This window comes from Rhopilema esculentum, chromosome 15 (assembly GCF_057945365.1).
Source record: "Rhopilema esculentum isolate cy_ngs chromosome 15, ASM5794536v1, whole genome shotgun sequence".
Classification (NCBI taxonomy): domain Eukaryota; kingdom Metazoa; phylum Cnidaria; class Scyphozoa; order Rhizostomeae; family Rhizostomatidae; genus Rhopilema; species Rhopilema esculentum.
Genome location: NC_142829.1, coordinates 8,812,240 through 8,833,424, shown reverse-complemented (window position 1 = coordinate 8,833,424; position 21,185 = coordinate 8,812,240). Strand labels below are relative to the sequence as shown.

The window sequence follows — 21,185 nt, the reverse complement described above, 5'->3', positions numbered from 1 at the left end:
TCAAGGTGATTGCTCAAAGTATACGAGGGGCACGATGTTGATAAAAATTGCCTTAACTATAAAACTTCATGCCTCGAGCTGTGGCCATTCGGAAGAATTTATAATATTGCGAGCATATGAGAAGAGTTTTCACAATGATTGAAACGCCTACAACTGTTTCAAGTTTTTTCCTACCCTGGGTACCAGAGCCACAACATTTTGAGCACGTAAACAGAATGCCAAGCAGCTCCTCCGCTTCTCCACTCCTATCTTGTGTTCCCATATCAAAATCTACCTCTGGTATTTTTTCCTGCTAGCATAATTGAAACATATGTACATCTGAAGACACAGGTTTTGGAAAAAACGAGAGCTAGCTGTCGATTTTTAAGCTTTATATTGGGAATAAGCTGTCTTATACATAATTAACAAAGACAGATTGTCAATAAAATAAGAGTAAATAGAAAAGTAGCATAGCTACCGCATTCACAATATTAACGTGCAATCTACAATTGTTTTGAAGTTTATTCTTCATTTGAGGTCTACACTGAATTTTCCCGGGCCCTTTTCCCCAGGTATCAAGAAGCGTCTTAGGTTACTTTCAAAACCATCTATGACTGGCAGCTTACGAACTTCAAGCAGTGTATCATTCCATAATTTGGCATCCGTGTAATTAAAGCCTTTTCGCAAATTCTATCCTATATCTGGGGTTTTTCACATTTCCCCGAATTGTCGAACAAATGGAAAGAACTCGGCTTGTATTTATCATATATGCTTTTCTGGCATAATCTGTTTATAATTTATTAAGTAACTTCCTATCGTGACGAACAAGATTTTCTACTTTTAACCGACAAGCTCTTTATTGTTACGTTTGCTACTGAGTACCAAGCCTGCTTTTGAAGGCGCTGGGGAGCAGCTAGTTTATGTACTCAAAAGGCTTCCCCAGATAATGAACACATAATAGACATTACATAGTTGCGATTGTGGATTGATATTTTTCGAATTTTGTAAAATCCTTTTTGATCCGTGTAAGACCTCCACTCGTTCTTCCTTTGGCGCGCTTGAATTCCACGGGCTCTGGCTTTTGAGTTGTGACAATTAAGAGAGCAGAATTGTCTTCTATTATCTGAGTAGGATTAAAACCAGTCCTCCTGCTTAGCATCTTCTTCCATTTACACATAAGATTTTATCAATACATCGTTATCGACTGTATCGAATGCTTGAGAAAAAAGTAAAATTGATATTACTGCGATCTATTTTTTTGTACAACAGGTATCTTCTACTAAAGGGCGACATTGTCATAGAGTATTTAGAAATATAGAAATACTTACGAAAAGCTGCTCGATTGCATGTGATACTCTAATCTATGTATGGGCTCCGACGCAGGTTGGAAAGTGGGTGGGCCAAGGGAAAATTTCACAATCATAACAAAAGATTTTGAAAAAAGCACTACTGTTTTGCAAAAAAGTGGGGACATATAATCAGAAAGCTTAGCCAATAAAAGAATTGAAACCTATGGTGCAAATCAAAGATGATATGCCGGTGTTTCTAAAATAGGGATCCCTTCGTTCGTAGTAACCAACATCACGCAAAGGCATGTTCGATGTAACCATAGCAACAAATGCAAGTTTGCAAATCAAGCGACATTAAGATAATGTCCCGCCAGCCAAGAGGGGCAGAACAGCTATATCATATCAAATCAACTGAATAAAAATACTATTTAGAAATAAATTTGCCCCCCCCCCTTTAAACTGACATGGTACTACAAGATCTAAGGCATTAATTTAACATAACGGCAATATTTATTAAACAACGGTCATGATATATATGCTACAAGATACTCTGCAATTAACTGTAGCGAGAAGTGTGTTTAAATCAATAGGGAAACGGGTCTCAAAACTAAACAGGTATGCATAAGAATACAACCTTTCGCACACAGATGAATTTACTTCGTTAAACATTAAACACGCTGGATTTCATTAACACGCTATCACAATGAATTAAGATAGATAGTTACTACCATAGTTAAAATGGAGACATTGATATGCATTAGTCTTTCATCAAAGAGAAAAGAAGAGAAAATGTAAGACATTATTTTTACTATCTAATTAATCACGTTTCTATTGTAACATTGACTGCAGTATCCATTTCTTTCTGGCCTACCGTACAGATCACATCCACTCCTTTTGCATAACGATGGCTGGTCATTTTCTACAATTTGGCTCCTACCTAGGCCAAGATATTGTCGATCCATATCTCCATACTGCCCGTACACAGAGGAATCTAGATAAAAAAGAAAGACTAGCGATCATTACCCAGTAACATAGCCACACTGACAATTTTAATTCGATGTTATTGTTTTCAATCGAGAAGGAATGACAGGAAAATAGTAGCCAGTATTCCAAGCACTAGCAAGGTTGAATATCTTTTACATCCGATTTGATGCCGAATCTCTTTTGAAAACGGTCCCGTCTGGTCCCGTCCTGCTCCCCTGTTTTCTGTCATCTTGAAAGCATTTCCCCTTAAAACTGTCATTTTCAATGTGAAATAGTTTTCGCTTTTTTAAAGTATCAATTCCTGTATTGTTAAAAAAACTCAGTCTAAAAGGAATTGAATTGAAAGTGTTTATTATGGTTAAAAGTAATCATTACTTTCAGCAAACAGAAAGCTAACAAGTAATGCTATTGGAAAGGGACAAATAGAATTTTAAGTTCTTCCAAAGCACTTAGCTACACTTTTAAGTTCATTGCTATAACATTTCTACTACAGTCTATGTAAAAGTAGGTATCTTACCTGAATCTAATAGACCTGTAGTCTCATTCTTTGTCTGTTCCAAAAAGCATTTGGAGCAGTAAGGACCGAATTCACCACTAGCATAAAATTCGCAGAAAGATTTCACACACATTCGATTTTGCCTTTGAGGGTGCCTTATGTTCTCAGACACTCTTTGCTGTCTAACAGGGTCTCTTGCATGAATCGGTGGAGGTCTGTCAGCATTCTCTGGTGATGCTTCTCGGTTTCTTCCACCACTCAAAGGTTCACGGCTTGGGGGCTCTCTCCCCACCTGTCCTGAACAGCGTCCACAGTATCCTTGCCCTGTGGATTCACTCAAGTAGGGACAGCCTCTCGTTTTACATGGCTTCGGATTCAGATATGGGCTGTCTGATGGGAGCTTGTCATTCTAAAAAGCAACAATTTAAAAGCAAAAAGCGAAAATTAACAGGAAAAACATATTTCAGCCTTAAAGCATATCATTTGATCTTATTTTCTACCACACCAACAGCAAAGCGAAATCGATGCAAACACAACGTCTTAGAAAGATTGATTGTTCTTTTATTAACATCTAGTCATTCGAGGAATATGGTTGAAAAAATCTGTATATCAGGGTGTCAGAACATTCTAGAGTAAACTCATTTCAAATTTGAATGAGAAATTATGATTTCTGCTCTCATTAGAGAAAAAAGGACCACTTAGCAAGTTATAAGCCTGGTCAGGGCTTGTGAACCTGGAAAAGTTTGATCCAGGTTCTACTATGCTGAGCCTGAGCCTGGCCTGACACACTAGGGCAAATGTGAACAATGGTAGAATCTGGGACACAATCATTGTTTAAAATAGGCAGAAGGATTTGATGTCAGAAATGGTGCGTTCCTGATGCTAGAGATGTATTCTGCCTTGAAGCAAAGATCATTTCATTCTTTCAAAATAAAGCTTTTTGAACTTTTTCTTAGCTTTGAAAAGGTTGTGGGTAATACCCAAACCAAAGTGAAGACAAATCCTAACAGGACTTAGACAAGAGACATAAATACCTATCTCACATCATATTTGATAATTAGCACACTTACTGTAACCATGAAATACTGAGCAATGATGAACTAATAATCATACATACATTGACAAAATTGCTGTTTCATCTGCAGTAACTCGGATCTATGCAACATTAGTATCATCATAAATTTCTTTAACAATAGGATGTAACGATACAAATTGATTCATAAAATCCACGATTGATTGGGGGATGTTTACATCAATTAATAATTCATGCACCTTCATTGAAAGGGTAACTCTTTTGACATTATCCTTCTTTGTTAAAAAACAATTAACTGAAAATACCTACCCTTGTCTTTTCAGCCACTTTTCTTCTTTCTTCATTTGCTTCTAGAATCTGACGTTCTTCTCTAACAGCCTTCTGATAGCAGTCGTCACACAGGTTGTTGTAGGCAACTTTTCCAGGATTTGTACAACCACCTGCAATACATTTTCTCTGTGGTGGTCCTACTTCAGCCATCGAGTATAGGCCGGCCTCATATCCATGATTTACAATGCCTGTATCTGAAGAGGGTGGCTGCATAGCTAGGCCGGATGGGTTAGGCATGTTAACATACTGAGGCCGTTCCAAGGAGAACATTCTTTGAGACATCTGTTGATCTGTAGTGGATTTGAATAGTCCATTTTGATTTGAAGGTACTTGTTTCTCAGTTGCTTGTGGCATATGTACCATTGTGTCTCCAAAACACAAATTTCTTTGAGACACTGTGTTACCACCTGCTTCTAAAGAGAACTGGTCATTTCTAGCCATTTCATTGCTGTCTCTTTCTTTAGTAGGTGCCAAGAAGCAGGGACGACAATAATACATTAATTCAGGTTGACCTTGCCTTTTACAGCCAAATGTTCGGCACTCCTGACTTTTATGTTCTGCCTGAGTAATCTGGATTTTCAAGTCAAAACATTCATTACATAAGTCCTGCTTTCCTGGGGCAGCAAAATGTTCACAGTGTGTTTCCCTACATATACCAGTTTTTTCTGGCAACCTACTTCCAGCTGTGCTTTGCCAATTAGGCATTTCAGCTGCTTCATAAGATATACGTGAAGAAACTGTAGGAACAAAGCCACTGGGGACTTTGCTGAAAGACGGATAAATTGTTGGTGCCTGAAATTCATTTGAAAGCCTTCTATCTTGAGAAACTGCAATCTCTTCTTGTTTTTTCAAGCACTCGCCACAGAGAAGACGTTCATTGTCAATAGCTTTGTTGTTGCATGTATCTATGATGCAGCCTTGTGGAACCTGTTCATTTAAATGTATCCTACATTTACCAGTGCCCGAAACAATTTCTTCCTGGCAGCCAGGACTCTCGCACAACATTTTGAAAGTATCTTTGCATTCTGGATATGAAAGGCTAGGGCTTTTGCCCTCCTTTTGTTCTTTGGTACCATAACAGTCTTCTTTTTGCACTTGAACCTTGAACCTTGTATGGAAGCATTCTCTACACAAATCATAAGTATTGCTGCTTCCCTTGTTAGTGCAGCCAGTTATTATACATTTCTTAAAATGACTCCCTGGTGGTGAAACTTGTCTATACAATTTTTTGTGGTTCTCTGCATCTATTTTGATTTTAGCTGGAATTAAATGAACTTCTGATTTTTCCTGCATTTTACTGATAGGTGCTGATGACTCATTCCCAAGTACAAAAACATCATAGCATCCTTCACAAAGGTTGTTTAACCTCTCTTCTCCAGCATTAAGACAACCAACTTTATGTCTTATGCATGGGTTTCTCGGAACTTTGTCAACTCGCACAAAAGAACTCTGCATCTTAGCAGAGCCTGTCCTTGTAAGTTCCCTTTTGCCTATAAATGGTTCTGTGCTTTGTGGAGATGTGTCTTGAGGATTTAATATAAAAGCAGCATTGTTAGGAGTTGCATTTGGTTTTCTCTCCATTTGATCAAAAGAAGAATTGGCTGGTACAAAGGAAGAAAATGTCTCTTGTGCTTTGGAAAACAAACTCCACATTAACTCAATTGACCAGGCAGGAGGTGACTTGAATTTTATCAAGGCAGCTGGTTGTAGATTCTGATTAATTTGAATGTTGAAACAGTCTAAGTATGTGTTTAATAGATCATTGTCAGACTCTGCTGGCATGGTAAATTTAACTGGAAGAACACTGGCGTTTTTGTGCACCAAAGGCACACAATGCTGTGCATCTGGATGAATCTGCCTCTTTGAAAGAACCATTTCTTGGTCTTCCCCACTCAAAAGAGGCATAAAATGATCATGATTATACCCAATGATGACAGGTGACTTCTCACACTCTGTTGCGTTTCTAAGTAATGGGAGATAGATACCACTAATATTATTTGGCTGTAATGATTTTCCTTGTAATCCATGATATGTTGTTTCACTCAACACAATTATCGGCCTGGCTAAAATGTTACTCAAGGCAAAAATATGAATGTCTTCAAGTGGAAAGTACTTCAACCCCTGATTTCCCCTTGGGAATTCAACATCTGAAGCAGCAAACACAACATAGTCCCAATCTTTTCTTACTTCTCCTGATTCAAAATCAATTTGCAGTCCTCTTAATGGCCTTTCTTGTTCATGTTTCCATCGAAGATACATTTTTCCTAAAAAAATATTGCATGACACATATGTCAAGAGTACAAGTGAACTAACTACTTAATAAGCAGGGACTTGTAAATGTAAAGACAAACTTTTGGCACTGGCTTTTTTAGGGCTGGCTAACACTTGCCCTTTGCTCCCCATAAAATTTAAAAGAGCTGTAAATTGCTTTCATAATTTGAAAATGGAAAAACAAATAACCAGGTCTATGGGGGGGGGGGGGGGGGGTAATATTTTTGACAACTGGTATTCTTAATGGTGAGTTCCTATGATTCAAAAGTTGCCTTTACATGGGTATTCCTTGTGGTAAATGGGTGCTGCCTTTGGTGAAAAGAAAAATTCACTGTTAGTAAAGAGTATTTTCTGAAAATAAAAAAGGCATGGCTTTGATTTTGCTCGCAAATCTTGGTGGCTGGTGCTGCAACTGGGGCAAAAGACCCTAAAGATTTTGGCAACCATTCCAGGGAAGGGCCCATTACAGTCTTAAGAGAGAATTAGAACGATTTGATCTAATTGTTGGAGTCTTTGAATAAATGTTTATGCGGCTATTAGGATAGAATCCTTATTATCAACGCTGTGTTTATATATTCCATAAAAATTCTTAAACCAGTTACCCTCAAATCTATCTTCTGCATCCATCCTTTTATAAAGAAATCTTCTGAGATTCAGGTTTCTGTCATGGACCCCCCAGATATAAACTGACACTGAATGAAGGAGACAATTTCCATCTGAATCAACACTCATTGGCAAAAGCGACCTTGCCTGAGGGTACCAGTTGATTATTCCTTTGTCCTCTAAATCTCTCAATGCTGGTGTATCAGCGACCAGTTGCAAAGTATAACTAGGTAGACGAGGGTTTACAGCTTGCATTTTGCTCATGGTTGGAATGATCATTGATGATTTTGTAACTTCTCTTCTCAAATTAACCCCTTGGTCAAAAGCCTTTTCTTGGTTCACAATATACTCATGGATTCGTTTTGTTGCATGTAAGTTGCTTGATGAAAAGGAGCGAACTCTTCTTGGGCATGGGTTGGCAGCCATTTTCTCGACTTCTGGAAGTTAGGCCTTCAAAGATAACAAACATAATTTCATATATAAAATAAAATTAAAGCAAATAACAATTTTCAAGATAACAACTTTCTTGAAGCTTGGATGTGCGTAAAATGTAAATTTCTTTTCTCAAATGTGATTTCCATAACGTCTCAGTACGCAGTTTTTGTCTATAACATTATAAGATGAAGAAAATTTATACAAAAAATACATCTCTTGTTTTTTAATCTGTATTTCATGCCTGTTCTAGAAAACCTCATGAAATTGTCCTAGATGTACATTTATTAGAGGTATTAAATATTTAGTTCCAACTTACTTCCCGGTGCAAAATTCACAACTTTTTATAATATTGCGTATTTTAGGTTCTCATGACAATCCTATCCAAAAGTAGTATATATATAAACATTACGTCATCGTCTTAAATATGCGTTTGTTGTATTTCCCTACGCGAGCTGATGTGACCTCTTCGATTTCTCTTTAAATGAATAATTTGGCTAAGATTTATCGTAATGAATAATCTTTTTTCTTGAATTTTCTTCAAAACATTGACGAATCAACTTCCATATAGGCACCACCAACATAGGCCGTCCGAAAAGGCAGCTGGGTGGAATAGTAGAATCGATTAAACCGAAATTGATAATCTTCATCTCACCTGTGCTTGATCACATTTTTGCTTCTCTTGATGTACTCTTGTTTTTCTGTAAATGGTAATTTTCTTTGCAGAGCGATTTTGCCCTCTTTTGTTGCATGAAGTTCGTTGAGTTTTGAAAGATGATGTGAACGACAATGCCAAGGGGATGTCCAAAAGCAATGAGGATTCCAGGTTTCGAAACTAAGGGGATTTCCACAGGGGAAATCCTTTGCCGTGCCCTGCTTTCATTACCATGCCTCCTGTGCTCCCCCGCATGAATGAAAGGTCCGCACATTTTACAGAAATTTTTAAAACTGGAGGGGCAATTTTCTTTATTTTCTATTAAAGGGAATACTCTACTTTTCTTTTTCTCTGAAATATATTTTTTGGAAATTTTGGATTTTGAGCATGTACATAACCTGAGAACAAACTCTTACCATATGATCAGAAAAAATCCAGAATTATTATACTATTACCATAGGCGTAGACTTTCATTTTTTTCAGGGGGGGGGGGGGGCTCAAAAAATTAATGACAATTCCTAATGGCAGCTGCTGGTGTCACAGGATAGAAAATGGACTAGCTAAGGGCTTAAAGGCGATTTTTTGTGTGCATTTTTCATTATCAAGGAAGAAGAAACACACATGAGATGATAAAAAGATATTTTTAAATCATAATCAGTTTCTTTAGGTTGAGATCATCAGTTCTATTTAGGCACCGAGAATGTTTATGCGTGGAACCAATAATATAACAAACTAATCTAAAAATTGGTGAAGCACTTCCTTTTTTCCAGGGGGGGGGGGGGGCTCAGCCCCCCCCCCCCCCCCCTTCGGTTTTCCTCAGGAGGGGCTGAAGCCCTAGAGCCCCCTAAGTTTACGCCTATGACTATTACCATCAGTATTATACTATTTTTATAAGAATAATGTCTGTTGAATATTGACTATATATAACAGACACCATTACAAGGCACGAACTTTAGAAGTTTTATGACTGCAACTAGTATGCGGGGTTCGGCGTAATATGACAAAAGACGTCCAAAATGAAAAAACGAGTTCTATAGTTAGCGTGAAAATATATCGTAAATAAAACCAATTGAGTGACTTACGCAACCCGATAATACAATAAATGATTTGTAATTGATAAAAAAAACCCTTCGTTGAGTTTCGAATGCGGACACAACTCCCTGCGTGACCGCTCCGCGTAGCAAGGGCAGATTTGGTAACAATAGGATATTTGGTAACTCCGTGTACGTTCGATTCTCGACTCCCTCTCGCCGACTGACCACAGGGGTCCGAAGTAATAAAAAAAGATAACAAAATCCAACACTGTCTATATGAATATTCAGGATCAGAATCATCCGGGTTTTAAAAATATTTTAAAAACATTGCTCAGCCACCAGCCTCAGCTTTAAATGGAGAAATAATACTACAATTTAGCTGTTCCCTGCGACAGTAAATAGCCTTTAATTTTTGGTAACAGAAAAAATGATGTCCTTGATTCTTGAAAACAGTTTTTGCACAGCCTTGACAAAAAAATTTTTTCAAACAATTGTTTTCTAGAGGGTGTTTTATTATTTCTTGGGGACTCAGAAGGGCGTGGTCATACAAGTCTCCTATCTGGTGTTGTCTCTTCAAGCTCCTTTAGGTCCTAATTTCGTGTACCACTCCGTGAGGGTGAGCACTTAGAATGCACCGCACTCACAGCACAGCGCAACGTTAGAAAACAAAGAAGAAGAAAATAGAGCATTTCCAAGAGAGTTTGCCGTATCATCGTGGATGACCATCGCTAATTATTTACAATGTAGTGTCTAGGAAAATGACAATAACGCAATCGGTGTGGCAAATTTTATATGTGGATTAAAATTGATGCTTTAGTTACCTAAAACCATATTTATGATCTCAATATATGATTGATCCTAAAGCCAATGGCTCACAGAATAGATCAGTTAATTTAAGCTCCTACATCGTAAAATAATACATAGAAAATGCGTAGAAGAACTCAGAATGCCTATCACATTCACATTACATTGCTAAGTCCTATGGGCAGTTTGGCGGCATAAAAAGATGCCATGTCAACGATTCTATACTAGAAACAAAAGAGAAAACGAATTTATGAGAATTCCCGTTGTTAATCGTCTTGACATCTGTATTATGGGACCCTTTCAAAGCAACACTGTAACTTAAGTAATGAAAAACATCGGCAACCGAAGATGAAATGCTCGCTTCGTACTTTATCTAAAGAATCAACAATAGAGACAAAATACAAAACGTCAATATTGCTACATCCGTCTCCTTTTCGAATACAGTTGAAAAGTTGTAAGTCTTTAAACAGTGTTGCAAAATTTTTCTAATTGAAAGCTAAAAAATTTATTAATGTTCTGGAATGTCCACTATTACACGAATGAAAACTGTATCATCAATCAAATAATTGTTCTTCTCTAGATCCTCGTGCACGATAAAATCATCGAATCCAACGATGACTGATTTGTCCTCTTTCTTTGGTCGGTCAATTCCACCGTGTTTCACACTTAGATCTCGCACACGAATATGATGACGTCGCTGCGATGAGTCGGCCGTTTGATCCAAAAGCATAAAGGTGTAGGTGGGTTTTATTGGCCAAACGAGCACTGGATCAAATTCGCCACACATTACCCGCACATATATCGATACGCTATTTGAGGCACCTTTTCCCCGGCCGTTCAAGTAGACCCAAACTGAAACACGGTAACCGTATGGGCCAGTTGTAAACGGATCACTAATAAAAGGGTCCTCGTTAGCGCCAGACTGGATTTTCCTCAGCTTTCGAGAGAAAGCATTAATTCGCCAAACTAACTCAGCGCGTTGATGGGTCGACCGATGTAGCAGGGAATTCAAAGACGATCCTGGCGAGTCCTCCGAGTTCAGCCTTTTGCGCTCGTGGTCGTTCTTCTTCACAAATAAAGGAGAAACATTCATGGGACTGGTCTTATCGTTGCCTTGCGCCTTGCCCAGTTCTATCTTACTCTTAATTCCGTGTATTTGCAACCTCAGTTCATCATTAACCTGAGCTTGATACTCTCGCTGCAACTCCAACTTGTCAGAGACGTTCTTACCCTCGCCTACCCGTTCATCTTTGTCTTGATCGTAACGCACCCTAAGACTTTCAAAATCTTTAGCTAAGTTATCTAGCTTCTGGTGTATCAACGCTCTTTCTGATTCCTCCTGCTTAAGGCGGTCTCTGTAGCCAACAATCAAGCCATTTTGCTCCTTTATCACTTTACATGCAAGAAACAAGTGCGTTTCCAAATCATTTCGCATATGATCTTCTAACAGCTTCCTTGTGCCCTGACAGAGAATAGAAATTTGTTGGTTAAACATTAAAGTTGTTTGATGGATATGTACGCATCTCCATTTCTGTGAAATTGTCAATGCTAGAAATGACAAAAGCCGATCGAATTCCAAAATGGTCTGGGCCCAATTAGAAGACGACGAAATTTTAAAGAAAAACAAAACAGAGAGCAACGAGAAAAATTTACAAAGAAACTTTCGTCACACCCATGTTTTTGTTAATCAAAAGAGATTCTAACTTTACCAGTCATTAGGCACTATCAGGTAAAAATACAGAGATCTATCAAGTGGGGTCCTCTTTGTGTACGAAGAATGAGTAAACTATGTGGTGGGTCGAGGGGAACGCATAAATATAAATATATATATATATTTTATTTCTAAGATGCTGTACTCACGATCAATGAATAATAGACACCAGCCCCTACTTTCAAAGAACAGTAAATTTTGTAGAGAAATTTAGAGAAGTGGACAGCATTTACTGATGTTCTTGTTTAAGACCTTCCTTGTTTAACACCTTATAACTTACAAAACAACAAGCATTCGCACGGCCCAGAGCTGACTGTCTGACTGTGGGAAATTTATTTCGCAGCAAGCCTTCCCCTACATGCAAGGCAGAAATTCGCAGTTTAATGTTCGGAAGAGTTTGATGTATAACAAAGCCTAAAAAGGCAATTTCTGAAGAAAATATCACTTTCCTCTTTCGATTTTTACTCTGGTTAATTTTATGTTTCTTCTTTTGAATCCAATTCTGCGGAACGTACTCAATTACAGAGCTGTGAAATGGTCTGCTGGGCTTGTTTTCTGGAAATATTTCAACACAAAACTGCAGTTACAAAATTTTAGGAGAGACTTTCTATCCTTAGCAACGCTAGATGACACGCCGTAAATTTTATTGTAGGGAACCGGCTCCTTGTTTCCGTAACACCCGCCTAGGACCTTGCTCAATATATGTTTACAAATTACCAATTTGTTTGCCTAACCCTGAAAGAACGACGTAGAAACCAACGATTTCACAGTCGCTTTGGTATTCTAGTGTAACATCTATCTACGCCAACCAACAATACTCACTACTACAATTCTACTCTGGCTTCATATTGTTTGTATTTTGAAATTTCTAGATAACATGTCACCATGACCAGGCATTAACTAATTCGCAATTTCAGTAACAAATGTTCTAGAATTCCCACCATAAAAACTTCTCGTCTTCAATGATTATGTCAAATAATGGCCTACCTTTGATCTCATTTCAAATAAATATTTGATTTCTATGAATACCATAATTTCAATTTATTGAAGCTGTTTTAGTTATGACGAAGAGGTACTTACAGCTAGGTACGGTTTTAATGTCCAAAAAGAATTGCGACACGTTTCAGGAGAAGATTTGGAAAATGAGTCTGTTTTTAAAAAGATCATATGAATGATTGCTGTTGAGAAACATAACAATCAATGTTTTGAGTTTCAAAATTCACAATCGAGTAACCAGGAAACTGTGCAACAAGTATTGTATCAACCATGTCTTAGAGAAAGAAAATGTTATTTGATATTTCCAAGGGAAAGGATGTGTAGAACAAGTAATAGAAAAGCTCTGTTGGAAAATAAGTTCAAAGAACTGACCAGGGAAAGGAAAAGGAAGAAAGTTGTATAGAGGGGATTCACAAAGCGTTTGGTGACCCAGCATTTAATCCCGTTCGAAACCTGGCGGGAATCTGAACTCACCCCTACGAAAGATGTTGTGTCGATAAAAAGGCCTTCAGATTAAGGCATATCACGTGACCAAAATGCCTCAATTATTACATGATTTTATTATTTGTCAAAACGAAATGACGTCATTTTCTTGCACGTCACTAATTGGAATAATCTTCCGCATGATTGTATACATGACTGTCCCTTTTCTAGCACCAGGGTTTTTTGTGTCTGTTCATAACCAGGACATTCAGTGCCTCACAAATTTCTCTTCAAAACAGCATCAGGACATCAGTGCTTTCTTATTTTTACAAACACAATTCTGCTTTCAACCCCACAGTGAGTCCATGCGTCATTCAAAGCCACCCCGTTTGTAAGTTCTGGTGAATTTCGATTTAAACCCCTTGTTTATTAGAGATTTAGAGAAAAGATACAGACAATATTTCAGTGTATCAAAGAACGACCAGAAAGAGACTGAAAACCGGATCTCAACAATAAGATGTCCGATCTATGGCAGAAAGGGGGAGGGGTTCCTAAATTCTGATTTGGCTGCAGGGGCGTCGTGGCTGGGGGGCAGGAGGCACGTGCCCCCCTGTCATCGAACATTCGGCAATTTGTCGGAAATTCTGTATCTGTTTGGCAAAAGAAAATTTGTAGTTCTTAGGCAAGCAAGAAAGTTCAAAGGAACTAAAGGAAGACAAAGTAGAAGAAGGAAGATAAAAACAGAACAATTTTTCAGACAGCAAAACTAGAGGTTTTTTGTTTTTTACAGTCTGCCTATCCAGGTCTGTACATTTTTACTGGAAATGGCAAGCTTTCCAATCAGTAAACGAAATGCCTGTGTTCATTTTTGAAGCTCAAGTGTGTAAAAAACAGGCTGGCCAACAACAATGGGCCAAGAGACAGTAAAAAAATGTTGAGCTTGACTTATTTGACACTCAGTTATGACGAAGTAATCGGCAAGTTTGGTGACACACCATTGCTAAGGGAAATTTCCAAGCACAGAAAGTCGTTCATTTCTTTTTGTAAGAATCTTGAGATATTAAGTATTAGTCCTATTGTGATTTTTACTGTTCATCACAGATGCTGATTACAAATAACCATGATTATCCAATGTTGGAAAATGGATGCTGGTTTTTCTCTAATCGATGCTGCAAAAGTGATGTATTTTTTGCATTTAAAATTCTGCGCATGCGCTTAATGGCGTCATAGTTTCAATTTAGACCGGTTGTCGGAAAATTTACAAGCTGTGCCCCCTTCTAAGAGCCACTACCCACGACGCCCCTGTTGGGCTGTGAATCCCTTTCTATTCAGCAAACAGGTCGCTGCCAATGATGGAATAGACAAAGGCAGGTTGCAGATCAACAAAGATTCATCTACGCTAACATCATAATCCATCTATTAAACCAATTCGAACCTGAAATGTTTGTGGCTCCCACAATACATTGAGCTTCCTACGAATCTAACGTAAAACCACGGTTTCACATGGTCTAATCGTGAAATTGAAAGCGCCATTGTCGACAGGAGTTTCTCCCAAGCAACAACTTTGTCAACACTCTATGATGGTCCTGCGATCAATGCCGGGTGCGTCAACTTACCACAAAATCTCAAAGCTTTTGTTTCCAACTTCCTTCCTAAGCTAGGCCATGTTCAGGCTCGCTGACTACTCTGGAATACGAGCCGCAATCTGATACAGCGACCTTTCTCCTGCCTTTTATCGGTTTGTAATTATGTATCCAGTGCTGGAGGCTGTGCTTAGTGATTTCCTTTCGACAAGAGCTTGGTAAACAAAACTCAAGCAAGAGCACCTAGAACCATCGGACAACTTTTGCAAACACGACACAATTGCTCTTTTGTCATAGATAATCTTGAAAATCAAATGGTGATAATGGGGATCAGTCGCGCGGTCTGGGTCAAATTAAACTAAGGACAGTCTGTCGCCCTTTACCTCTGCGGAGTCAGCTCATCGTCTACCATATATATGTTCAAAGACTGACATAAGAGAATATCTCGAATAAGGTATAAACCCATTTTCAGTGGTACAAATAAGAAAATGTTTAGTTTTATCAAGCCAAGGTCTTCTTAAAGTCAAATCCTTAACAAAGCTAATCAAGTCTTTCAAGGATGTAGCGTTAAGAAGCCACATGATTATTGCTAACAATTCTAAGTAACGTAAATTTATTGCCAAATAAAAGCACAATACCAATTCCCGTCCAAAAGACACGCAAATGCGATTTATTTATTAGATTTGATGTAAGCTGAATGACAGAAAACTGGCGCATAATACGATATGAATAACAAATCTTTGGCCTGGCCATGTGGCTAGGCTAATAAGAAAACACAAGCTCGCATATCATTGGTGCTTGTTTAGGATGGAGGCCGATAGATAACTAGAAAAACATTTGATACCTCTTTCCCCCTTCTAAAACAAGTTATACCATTGTTAAAAAGGGGTCATTGCCCCCAACAACCTAGCCAATTAACACGGTCGCTGCAAGTTTGGCAATCTTCTCAGCTAGATGCTCCTCCGCTTCTCTGCATGGCATTCTGTTTACGCGCTTGAAATTTTGTGGCTCTGGTACCCGGGGTACATCTCATGGGAGAAAAAGTATCAGCTTACCCTACCGTAAATATTCAAATTCGACCCCCTTGCATAAGCCACGTTCGAACAAGCCCCCCCCCCTGGAGGTTCAACATTATTAATAAACCCTAAACCTTTGAGTAAGCCCCCACCCAAACATGCGTTTGCCTATACTGCTGTCTAAGATTGTAAATAAGCGAAAAATAGTTTGAATTCTGAAAATCAGGCAGATCCATGAGAATTATGGTCTAATTTCGAAACTTTGAACCGCCCTTTCAAAGGACGTAAATGCTAAGGTAAGAATTCTTTTGAAAAGATGTAATTAGCAAGTACAGAATGATTAAATTTCATTAACAATTTCAAGAATGACTTCATTCTTTTATTCAGATTTCACTTATAGTAACTATTCTTGGATTTGTCACGTATCTAGAATCTAGAAAGTCTTCCGATGTATCAAAGAAGAATCCTCATTGCTACGGTCCTGCCAATTCCCAGGGCCGTCGTTAGCGAGGGGGGGACAAGGGGCCTTTGCTTAGATGACGTGTCTTATTACTTTGATGGTTGTGTGACTGCATCTCAAGAACTTCCAAATTTGAAGCTACCGCATAATTATCACGGTACCATTAATGCAAAAATAAAGTAATCCATTTAGATACCTTGAAAGCGCAGCCTCCTTGATGCAACGGGCACAGTACAATGTCCTTGTCATCGCTCATCCTACCTCTTCCAGTATGATTCTATAAACATATACGAACAAAGGTAAACAAGAAGAAAAAGAAGCAAAGGAAGAAAGGAAAATAACATCACATGTACTTACTAACATTTAATTTTAAAAACGTCGTTCCGTTCACTGAAAGAACAGCCATATCAAATTGCTAGTCTACCACATGAAATACGAACACGAATGAGAACTCTCATCGAACCGAAGTAATTCAAGCGCCTAGGAAGCTTGCATATAGGCAAAAATGTATAGCGATTTAATGGGAAGGCAGACTGTGTACACAGAGGTCAACGTGTGCCTTAGGGACGCTACGGAGGCTTCATACACAGAGCCTACAGGCTGCGACAATTACTCCTCTTACACGAATTTCTTGATAAGCAATTTAATCCATTTATCAGCATCCAGATAATCAAACGGTCAAAAAATTTGGAAACACGAGTGCTGGACACCAAGAGAAAATTTTCGGTGCTGAAATACGAGACAAGTGAACACAGAAACAGGGGCATCACTTCATACTTTTTGTTGGGGGCGGGGCTGCATATTTGCCCTGCAGAAAAAATGTTGCCCTGGCAAAAGTTGGAAATGTTGGGAACTGGCCCTCAAGTTCCCGTAACACTAAAATACTTTTTAAGGTAAGTTGTTCCCGCAAAGGTCCTTGCTCAGTGTGTCCAATTTTTCGCCACGAATTTTTTAGCTGTGAATTTTTTAGCTGTGAATTTTTCTCTCGAATTCGAAGTTCAATTTACACTGGCAGAAATTTTTATGCAGATTCGCTGCGAGTATTACAAAAAAATATAGCCACTGTCCGAAGAGTGCTCTTATCAGAAAGTTTTAAATTTTAAATTTATCAAAAAAGCGAGCAAAACAGCAAAAAGCGATACTGGATTAGAAAAAATTATTCAGGACGTCTTCAGAAGGGGGAATTCCATCTTTCGGTAAGAGAGATTTAAGTTTACATTTATAAGACCAGGATAACTTCTTCAAATACTTTCAAAGGTCGCCATCGAAGCTTGATGAAACTTTCAAGCCAGTTTTCGCGGCGAAAAATTCGCTTCGCACGAATAAATTCGTCTCGTGTAAATCAGGCTTAACCTTGGGGTCGGGGAGACGAGCAGGAGAAAGTTTTTTGAAGAGTGAGGCAACCCTCCATCCTGGATTCAAAGAGCATGCGCTCGTTTTTTACAACACACTTTCGATATCAAAGCTTTTCTCTATCCCATCAAAACCATTATGGGGAAACTACCCTGCTGCATATAAAATACAACAGATAGTGATTTCTATTCTCAAACATAATTACATTGCCTTTACTCTCTCTTTTTATAAGAACAATTTTCTAAGAACACAAGCTTTAAAAGGGGTCAAAAGTCGAAAACAAATTAAGAACAAGCTGAGGCTGAGCTACTGTAGAATGTAACTTTGAACACTGAACTCAAAAACGAGGATTTTTTTTGCAATCTTGGGGTGCTTTTTCGGTGAATCTTCAAATATGGCGGCAAATGAAGGTTTTCTCACGCACTTTGTTAGCAAATGAGGCCTGGACACCTCCCTAGAGCGAAAAGCTAGCAATCGCGCTGCTCATACCCTACAATTTTAAGAACAAATTAAGAACAATTCAGCCTCAGATTTTCGAAAAAATTAAGAACCACCAGCCTGAACTTCAATTTACTGGCACTTATAAAGAAGAATGTAATTGTAAATTTTATTAACCCCCCTTAAGGCACCGCAATGGGGAACCCTTTGCCAACATATCCCAACCCTTTGACAACATATTTATTAACCCTTTGAAATTATGCCAACATATTCGTGACAACAATAGAATAACATATCTTGAGCAATGCGCTGATGGGGGTGTAGTCGAATATTTTGGAAAAGATTTATCGATGACATAATCTTCATCTGGCAAACACAAACTTGAAAACCTACAGGAGTATATACAATACACCCTATATCATCAACAAAAAATAGATATAGTCGACTCCTTTCTCAAATCACGCTTCTGGTTACAGTCAAGAAAGTTTAGACCCAATTATGCAAAACTATTCCATCAAATTTTGACCCAAAAAGCCCCGTTTACAGTGTCTTAGTTTTCTGGCAAACGGTGCTTGTCTTTCTAGTATATGGTTTTTAAATAAGACACAAATATCAACCAAGGGTGTAACCATAGAAATGGGTGTAACACATCAGAATCAATTTTATCCAATCCATCCAGCCCAAGATCACGCTGGCAATTTCTACTTCGTGTCACTGGTAGTTTGTATCATTTTACTTTTGGAGTAGACAAATTACAAGCAAAACCTAACTTTTTGTTACATTACAGTTACATAAGAAAAACAAAACAGATCCGTTGGTAGAAAACATTTGCCCTGTAAAAATCCGTTTTGCCCTGCGAAAAGGTCCTACTTTCGTGGTTGGGGGTGAACCACTATCCCCCATATACCCCCCTCAAGTGACGCCCCTGCAAAGAAACAGGGTCCCTGACATAGAGTTTTTAAAAGATGCAGAACACAGAAACAGGGGCTAGTGAACCCTATCACTTTTTTGAAAAACAATAGAGTTTTTTTCAAAACCTTTTTCCAGAATCAATAGTCACATATGTTGAAATCCAATGACGCTAAAATTAAGAAACATTATAAATGGGCTGGTTGTAAAACTTTGATTGTCCGCTTAGTCTATTGTTGCAGAAACATTTCGAATGCGTAAAAAAACGCGTCCTTTATGAAGGCATAAAATAAGCGTAACATTCTCGTCCTGACAATGGGCAAAAGTCAGTATCGTATAAGTTGCCATCGGTTTTTGAAGTTTTTCATCGTCTCTTTAAAAAGAAAATTCCAGCAAAAAAGGAGATTTCTCTATTTTTTTCAAATTTCTAATTGAAATTAACATAATGAGAGTGGCTAAACTAGCCATCAGTTCTTCATCAATTCAGCGAGATCCTTTAATCTTTTCTTTGGACTTAATATTTAAAAGCACTGCTTGCCCACTCTGCCCCTTCTGGGAGTGGACAGAAGGGGCAGCTGCCCCTGCAGCCCCTCCAGGATTGGCACCCCTGCATGCCTCTATACCTAATGAAAAACCAAGGAATTACTTTTTAAAGGCTTCCTAACGATAAAATCTTTAACGATAAATAGAATTTGTGTCTCTATATCAAATGAAAAACTAGCGGGATTCTCAGAAGAAAAATATTTATTATGCAAAGAAACCAAAACAAAACTTCCAGTTCCCCAAAATCGATATTTGCTAAGATATATATACACTCTAGTGCTTATCTAGACATCGAGTGGCTTACAAAAAATATTTTATTTTGTGAACATTCAGTGTGTTGTTATGATGACTGAGACATGATAATTCACATTCCAACACACGTTGCATTTGCATATACCGAATTAAAGTCCCTGCATGTTTCAGACGTACTTGGATATATTACCATCTAGAATATCTTAAAAAAGTTGTGAATCTGTAACCAACAAAAAATCTATTTCTGAATTAAGGAATCTGTTTAATTTTTCAATAAAGGAACGTAACCCCCTCTCTAAAATGTAATGGAATTTCTTATTAATAGACTTGGCTATAGAAACTAAAACAAAATGACCTTCCGCATACGCAACGCAGACTAAATCTAAGGAAGAGGAAACTGCAAGTCTACACCTACCGAACCATAGTACGTAATGTAGCAAAAAAGGAACTACGACGTAATCCATGAACATAACCGAGGGGCAAATCACTTAATGAAAATTTCGTACACTTTTAGTGGAAATCCAATTGTTTTGTCAGGAAATCCCTGGAAATCCTTTTGTTTTCGTGGAAATCTCGTACGATGTTTGCAAGAGTGAACTGTTCCGTGGACCTACAAATAGTATTACCATAGGCTACAATAAAAAAAGGGGCTGCCTGTTTCAACACATCATATCACTTTGACCCTTTCTAGAAATTTGATGGTTGAAATATTTTCTTTTCAATCCAACGAATTTTTCCCCGTGTTTTCGTCGTCGATAATTGCAATTTCGATAGTTCTGCATATATTATTCGTTAGTTTTGCACCCGGTTCCGACGGGCCTGATTATTCTACTACTTTGTAATAAATTGTGTAAAATGCCTCAATTAAACATCAAAACATTTTTTCTCTTTCTGTTTCTCTTTTATTGTTAAGCTGGATCAGGAAGCGACACTGTTCTCCCGAATATGAAACAAATCCCCTTGTAACCTTGGAGCATGCGCACCAAATACAACGCATTGGTTAACAAAAGGGAGTATTTTAGGAATTTTAACATGTAAATTAGGGGTGATTGCCACTGTAGCCACGGCGACCTTCATTTAGACAATAGACTATTACCCCCATTTTAAAGAAAAAAGGTTTGACCCTCAGCTGCAGCCTTTGAACCTCTAATGTACTGCATATGAAGGACTTTTTTAAAGTGCCATTTGTATGGAAAGTGAAACAATACGAGAGTGAATTTAGGAGAGAAGGATGGAAAGCCATGCTTTAATATTTAGTTCTGCCTAGGGTCTTCGCGATGGCTGCAGGGTTGGGCTAAAAAACCCACTCTTTTGCTAAAACAATCTTAGAAACCTGCAAGAAAGAGCTTATTCAAGAAGGGATATCCTAAAGGCAGTCAGTCCAGGGACGCCGGAACGACCAAGGGGCAAGGGGAGGCAAGCTTGAGTAAAAAGGTCTTTGAAAGATAACTCCCAGCTTCTACTAATTTCTTCTACTAGCTGTTATTTTATTTCGATCTTCTGAAGGTATTTGAAAAATTGGCTAACTTTGGCATCAGGATTTATTTTACAAGTTTTAAGAAATGTCGTCACGAATCAAGCACTGCAATCA

The 21,185-nt window shown here is 38.2% G+C and overlaps 2 protein-coding genes across 5 annotated transcripts in view; both read right to left on the bottom strand.

Annotated features, from left to right (window-relative positions):
* Nucleotides 1–356: 356 nt before the first annotated feature.
* Nucleotides 357–8,232, bottom strand: LOC135685828 (uncharacterized). Its single transcript, XM_065201908.2, has 5 exons — nt 8,073–8,232; nt 6,985–7,435; nt 4,091–6,375; nt 2,770–3,157; nt 357–2,259 (listed from the first exon to the last, which is right to left on the bottom strand). Exons 2-5 carry the CDS (start codon nt 7,409–7,411, stop codon nt 2,081–2,083), a joined length of 3,279 nt encoding a protein of 1,092 aa, XP_065057980.2. The 5' UTR covers nt 7,412–7,435; nt 8,073–8,232; the 3' UTR covers nt 357–2,080.
* Nucleotides 8,233–9,794: 1,562 nt separating this feature from the next.
* LOC135685829 (TNF receptor-associated factor 5) overlaps nt 9,795–21,185 on the bottom strand; it is a 29,415-nt gene continuing 18,024 nt past the window's right edge. For 2 of the 4 annotated variants that reach the window (XM_065201910.2, XM_065201909.2), the window contains 2 exons: nt 16,296–16,376; nt 9,795–11,372 (listed from right to left, as the gene is read on the bottom strand). In XM_065201910.2, the coding sequence (XP_065057982.1) occupies nt 10,419–11,372; nt 16,296–16,376 (1,035 nt within the window). In that variant the 3' untranslated portion in view covers nt 9,795–10,418. The other 2 variants (XM_065201912.2, XM_065201911.2) reach the window with 2 other exon arrangements.

Excerpts from the sequence above, each read along its gene's own strand:
- LOC135685828 (XM_065201908.2), bottom strand. The coding sequence starts at position 7,411 with ATGGCTGCCAACCCATGCCCAAGAAGAGTTCGCTCCTTTTCATCAAGC. Across the intron at positions 3,158-4,090 it reads AAGTGGCTGAAAAGACAAGG|AATGACAAGCTCCCATCAGA; the intron begins GTAGGTATTTTC and ends GTTGCTTTTTAG. Across the intron at positions 2,260-2,769 it reads TACAGGTCTATTAGATTCAG|ATTCCTCTGTGTACGGGCAG; the intron begins GTAAGATACCTA and ends TTTTTTATCTAG.